Genomic DNA, 7,194 nt, shown 5'->3' with positions numbered 1-7,194 from the left:
GTCTCAGTGCAATTCCTAGTGGACATAAGTTCTATGTCCACTTCACAATCTCCCTCCCCCCACATCCTTCTCAAAAAACTGGCACTTTTACTGAGATTTGGTAGAGAGCCCAAGGGATAAATGGACATGGAAATTGAACTGCTCTTTCTCCTCTGGCTGTGTTTTGCCCAGGCCAGGTTGGAGGTACATTGACAAGACAGTGTGGGGAAGTTTGCACTGCATTGCTGTTGTCCTGTTTGTACCTGTTCTGTCAATTGAACAGAGAACTTCAGCTTCCCAGGCTATCAGACTGACATCTTCAACCCACACACAAATTAATAAAATTAAAAAATCTCTGGCAAATGGTCATACAATTAGACCAAATTGTGCCCGGTGTTTATTGGGATTGCACATGTATAAATTGGGGCAGATTTTGGCCCTATGAACAGGCAATAACTGTAAACTTAAAAACATAACATTTCCTGCACATTTTAATAGGATTTTACCTTCATCATCAGACATGCTGGATGGTTTAGTTGAGTTTCCAAATTGCCAGGGCTCACATGAGAGCAGTGGAATCTTTTACTTTCCCGTCTGTTGCAGGCTACACTACTCACCCATCAGAGAGGAATTTTTCCATATTGAAGGGGTGTGGAAGGAGTGAAATGTTTTGCCGGAAAGGCATTGGATTATTTCCTAACAAATCAAGGAGCTTGATATCGGTGGTTTGGCGTGTGTGTTACTGCCAGCTTGTCTCCTCATAACACAGAATCTGTGAGAGAGAGATGGTCACCACAGGGGATGTACAGGCACGTGGCAGATTGGTGCACTTCACCCAGGTATTTTTCTCTGGTTTCTTATGAATTCATTTACACTGGAATCCTACAAAGAAGACATAGGGCATATAGTTCCATCCCTTTGGCTATGCAGGATTGTTTCCTATACTATATTCATCACTATCTAGTTTTGATTGATTGTGGTAATGGGGCTTCCAGAACTTCATTTGGGGAAACTATTCTACAGTTTAATAGACCTCACTACTGTTGAATGCTTTCCCTTATATTCAGTGTTAATTCCAAGTAGTTGAAGCATTCCTATAGATTCAAAGTGCTGCTGCCAAAATCTTTTCCCTCACTTATTTTTTTGACCACATCACACCTTTGAATCCCTTCACCAGCTCCTCCTTGCTCTGTGAATCAAGCTGCAGCTTTGTCTTTGCATTCGAGGCCGTGCATCACTCAGCCCCTACCTTATTCTCTGACTTTGCCTCCATTTGTATTTCCCCACCCCGAAACACATCCCCTCTATTCCACCAGTGGAACCAGCCGTGATGTGTCGTTAGCTCCATTCTCCGGCTCCCATCTCCATGCTTTCTTCCATGCTGCTCCCTAGGTCTATGCTTCCCAAACTTCACTCTCCTCCTTCAAATCAAATTTCTCTTTAAAACTCACTTCTACCACCATGCCTACAAATGAGGAAAGAAATAATAACTAATAGTAAGACATCTAAATTTCAGATCCCTCAAGATATGTTCATGCCTTATTGAAAAACCAAACAATCTCATTGGCATGCACGTCCTTCCTCTCCTCTGTCTCCATTTTTGGCCCTTTATGACTCTCACTGAATTGTGGGCTGTTCCAGGCAGGGACCATGTCTGTACTTGTTTTGTGAAGGGCCTACTACACTGCCTCAGAAATAATAAAAGCTTTGCATTAAATCTAACTGGATGGTGCTTATATTTCCTGGCATCTCAACTTGCTGGCTTCACTCATGATTAACTGCTGGTCAGTCCTGTGATCCAAAGCTCTGGGTTGCTCCCTTGCCAAGCTGTAGATCTCTTGGGATTTACTGGCCTAGTTCATTGTCTTGTCCCTCTGTTCCTAGCAGATTTCAGTTGTTCATGTGCACGTTTAAGTGTCTGTTCATTAGAAGAGGTCAGTTCCCACTTTCTACCTAGCTAACATCAGAATCCTTGTGAAGAAACTAAATCCTGTAACCTTGGAGCATTCAGGGGTGAGACTGGAGGTTAATCAGAACGCCAAAGGCTCTGGTTTTAATTGTCATTTAGGGTGCAGCTCATTGATTCATTAAAGTGGGTTTACAGATGACAAATAGGTCAGCTGAGATCTGACCTTCCCTGAAGCAGGAGATGTGTTGCACCAAATCATAATGTGTTTTGAAATTGTTTTTTCTTTTAATTTCCAAATATGCCCTTCTGTCCTATCATACAAAATATGTTAGAACTTATTGGACAAAAATCTTGTCCTGAGTTATATTTATGCTACTCCACTGAAGTCAGTTGATTTGGACTGGGGTTGCTCCAGGTGGCAGTCCCATCCTCCCACTCAGGTAACTGAGTGCAGAACTTGGCCCATTATAGATTTGTAGAGTTTAAGGCCAGAAAAGACCACTAGATCATCTAGTATGACCTCCTGAATATCACAGGCCATTACATTTCACCAGTTACTATTGTACTGAGCCCAATAACTTGTTCGGCTAAAGCATATCTTCCAGAAGGTATCCACCCTTGATCTGAAAACATTGAAGAGACGGAACATCCAACATTTCCCTTGGTAGAGTTTGTTCTTGGTAGTCGTCTTTATTTTCCACACACTATAAACATTTTTTAGCTGCATCCACTTCTGAATTGCTATTATATGCCTTACTATCCTTTTTTTTGGTAGTTGTTTTTCTTCCACTAATGTTCTCCCATGCACCTTTTATATACTGGAATAAACTTTCAGTCCCTCTCTGTACTTTTTCAAGTGGGCCAAGTTATTTATATTGTGGTGATCAGGACTAAAACGGGGATTTAAAATAGAGTCTTTTGTCATACATCATAGTCTCATTACTTCCTCAAGTGTAACCTATTTCAGGTACATAGCCCAGCATTCTAGGTACCAATAGTCAGAGATTTGTTTCAAAATCCTTCTGCATTTGTCATCTCAGGTCATTGGGAAACCTGGAATTTATATAGTGTGGCAAAGTTACAAGGTAAATAACAACTAGCTTTATTGAGCATACTTACTGGGCTTCTACACTGAATCACCTAAAACTTCTAAAGTCTGGGCCCAGCATATACTGGAACTTCAGTAATATCTGGAATGGACTCTCTAGAGGTGGCATCTACTTCTGGTTGTTACAAAGTCTTAATCTGGAGCATAGATGGAATCTTTCAAAAGTCTCTATTTTTCCCCACACTGGATAAGAATAACTCCTACTGAGGTCAGTCAGAATTATTTGACTACTGCAGAGCATAGAATAGGACCTGGGATATCATAGGTCAATCCCATTTATTTAAAGCTAAACATTAGCTTTATATATATATGAAGATTTTCATCTCTGGAATTCAACACAGCCAGATGACTCACAGGCTGCAAGAGTTCCAGTTTTGAATGACTTTATTTTGTGGGGAGCTTTTGTTCTGTAGGGATGTTTTTACTTATTATGTCAGATAAATTTTGTTGTTATTCAGTACTAAAGCCAGTTACCACTGTCTGCATGAGAAAACACTACCTCTCTGCCGACTGACGTGCCAAATAGATGTGTTAATATATGGCCATATGTGAATACTCCATCTGGAGTCTATATTGTGGGGTATGGATTGAATGATACGCAGAATAAGTGTCAATAGTTTACTGAAATACTCAGATATGGACATACACACACACACACACACACACACACATATATATATATATATATATATATATATATATATATATATATATATATATATATATATATATATATATATATATAGGCTTCCTGATGTGGAAAAGAGACAGTGGCAACTGATAAACAACAAACTCAGGAAGAGTGGATATGGACTGTCAGCTCTGATTGATTTCATATTATGCCACAGCAAAAGGCTGTGAGCATATTGTCACCTTTTATGAACACTCAGGAAATTTTGGGCTAGAGAATTATTTTCTATTTAGGAGAAAAATGAGAGGTCTAAGAGACAGGACTAATACATTATCCTAGTCTACAATACTCACAATACATCCAGTACCTGTAGAATATTTTGGAGCAGAGATAGATACTAAAGAGCAAAACCAGCACAGTTAATACTCACAAATTATCTTACTTAGGACAAATTTCCTTCCTTTCAGCCAGCTGGCACACAGTTCTGCCTCAGTTCTGTACAACTTGTCTATCTTCAAGGGCTGCATTGCATACTTAAACTCATCTTCTGAAAAACCATTTGTCAGATACTGAATTGTCTTACGTCTCTACCCCCTCGCCTTGGATCTTCTCTGCCTGAGACTGCTGTGCAATATAAAGGGTAGCTACTTGAACTCAAGTTTCTCAGTGGTTCTCATTCAATTTCAGAACACCTGATGGCAAAGACAATGGCCAGTGAAATGTTTTCTGTACTACACACTTTTGCCAACATTTTTGCTGGCTGGTCATTACTAACAATACCAGCTCTTCATTGAGAGATTCTTGACTGAATAGTACTTTCGGTTTTAGAGTCTAAAGCATTGTAGCATGTATTGATATCCTGCTTGTCAATGATATTACTTTGAGTTTCTTGAGCAAAAGTCACAAAAGTATAAGTTTAGAGTATTTTATTACATACAAAAAAAGCATTTACCCGGCATACATCAAATTCCCATATATCTTGGTATTTACTAAAAGCTATTGTCATGGGAAAATACTATGATGGAGAGGAAGAACTATCTTATGGATGAGTCAATGGCTTGGAGTACAAGATATTGTGTTCCTTTACCATCTTCCTGTGTGATCTTGCATAAGTCACTCAGTCTTTTCATGCCTCAATTTTCCTTTTGTAAAATGGGAATAATACTTCCTTATCTCACCTGAGTGGTGTTGTTAATTATGTTTATTATGGTAGTGCATATGGTGAGGATGAATTAATTAAATGTTTGTGAGGCACTCGTACTATGGTAATAAGAGTCATATGAGTATTTTGATGGATGGATTGGGTATGTGTGTATGTGTATGACACATACGTGGATAGATTCACATACAGTCGGTGCATCTAGATATTTATATAATATATGCATACACATTTTCTTCTTTAAAATGTTTAACTTTTGTTTAAATACGTCTAACTATATTATTCTAATGTAAAGGTAAAGAGTCCTGAAGTATCACAGATGAATTTATGACTAAAAATGCTCTTTCCATCTGGACAATACATTTATTTTCAAGAGAAATGATCTTTTCTCACTGTGCAATCTTTATTAGGGTCTTCCATGATTAATTCTGGAACAGTCCCACAAAGGGGTAGCTCTCCAAATACAGCACTCTCTGCACTCACTCTCACAGGGATTTTTTATTTATTTCTTTTTCAAAAGATATTTCATTCGGAGAATCCCTGCTGAGCTTTTTATTGCAGAAAATTAGGGCTCATAAATCGCCCCTCAGAAAACTATAAATTCAGTACAATTGAAACATTCCATGGGCAGCGCTTGGCTCTTTGATGAAATCACTCCTTTTTCTTGTATAATTTATGAGCTTTTATTCAGCATGGGGGGATTTATGCCTTTAAATTGCACACCAGGGTTTTATTGAATATAATTTGCTAGCAAATTTATATGAGCCAAATATATTGCATTTTATCTGCAATTATGAGCAATAAAATTGATGGAGCTTTACTTTTCATTTTCCTCTGGCAAGCAGAGGAAGCATGAGTTTATCCTGAATTTGGAGTGGAGTTTCTTAGGAATACACGTGTACAGCTTAAAAAAAAAATCAAAGGGCAAAGAGTGAAGGCTGAAAGGCAGAGATGCCATTTTGGAAAAGTTTTTATGGCGAGTAAGATGCACCTCCAGTGCTCCAAGAGGGTAAAAAGCACTTGGGACATGAATGAAGTCAATGACTCCTACTGACTTCAATGGGCTTTGGATCAGGACTTTGTAAGGTAAGCCGGGGATAACCTGTCTCAAGGCAGCTTTCTGAAAATATATCCCAGTTGGTGCAACCTGGTGTATTCCAAAAGTGTGTGTGGGGGGGGGATTGCCTTTCTGTGCTATTTTTATTGTATCTAAATTGTGCTTATTTTTGTGGGCCTTATTTTCTAAGCATTTTTCCTATAGACACAAAATGAGAGAAAAGTCAGAATAGTATCAAGTTCTTTGAGACAGGACTGTCTTCTAATAGATGTCTGTAAAGTGCCCGGCACACTAAGGCCCTGATTCTCTCCTGAGGTCGCTAGGCACTATCATAATACATATAAATAATGGCCAAGATTTTCAAAAGTTATTTCCTTAAAGTTAGTTTTCTAAACCCTTATTTAGGCATCTAAAAGGAAGTGGCCCAATCTTCACCAGTGCTGAGTGGCCAATGACTCCAATGGGAGCTGCTTTGCGCTTTTGAAAGTTTAGGTGCCCAATTTAAGGCACCCACTTCTGAAAATCGGAGTGAGATCGTCACACCCACTCCTGACCCTTTATACCAGGTGAACGGCTGCAGTGGCATAAATCACATGGAGCATTATTATTAATAGTAGAAGTGTTGCGGTAGCCCTAGGAGCCCCGGTCATGGACCAGGGCCCTATTGTGCTAGTGCTGTATAATCCCAGAGTCTTCTACCGGAGAAGCTTGGAGGAGATATCAGAATGAACCGATAGTCAGGACAGATTAAACTAAGTTAGATGTAATTATAGTTTACAATGCACATTCCAGTGAATATAGAGCAGCTTGTTTGCTTCTTATAATTCACTCTATCAGCCTTATGCGTTCATATCATGCCTTTGGCAGTGGCCCATGTCAATTTTAAAAGACTGAAAAGAAAACGAGAAACCAAAGCATGGAGTGGCAAAACTGAAGGGACTTCCACAGTTTTCATTCCGACCTTGTTCAGAGAAACTCCCCTTGCTTTTCCTGAAAGTTTGCCCCAGCAAGCAATGAAAGGAAAATTGGAGCTATGGGGATAATTTCCTTTGATTCTCTGAATGCAGTGTCCCCTCCATGCTCTGATTACCCACTGTCCTGTGTGGCTGTCAAACTTCCCCTTTTAAAGCATCTCCTGCAGGTCTTGGGTGCTGCTCTTTGAGAATGGGAGGGCTGGGGTATACACTCATTATTTTCCAACACTCAGAAACAATTCTGCCAAAATACTATAGTAGAACCTCAGAGTTATGAAGACCAGAATTATGAAATGACCAATCAACCACACACCTCATTTGAAACTGGAAATACACAATCAGGCAGCAGCAGAGACACACACACAAGAGCAAATACA

General features: G+C 39.4%; 1 protein-coding gene across 1 annotated transcript in view; it reads right to left on the bottom strand.

Annotated features, from left to right (window-relative positions):
- Nucleotides 1-1,373: 1,373 nt before the first annotated feature.
- Nucleotides 1,374-7,194, bottom strand: part of LOC128834262 (uncharacterized) — a 94,904-nt gene continuing 89,083 nt past the window's right edge. The window contains exon 3 of the mRNA XM_054022875.1: nt 1,374-1,444. Within this exon, the coding sequence (XP_053878850.1) occupies nt 1,374-1,444 (71 nt within the window). The remainder of the gene's footprint in view (nt 1,445-7,194) is intronic.

This window comes from Malaclemys terrapin, chromosome 3 (assembly GCF_027887155.1).
Source record: "Malaclemys terrapin pileata isolate rMalTer1 chromosome 3, rMalTer1.hap1, whole genome shotgun sequence".
Lineage (NCBI taxonomy): Eukaryota > Metazoa > Chordata > Testudines > Emydidae > Malaclemys > Malaclemys terrapin.
This window is presented reverse-complemented; position numbering and strand designations above follow the sequence as displayed.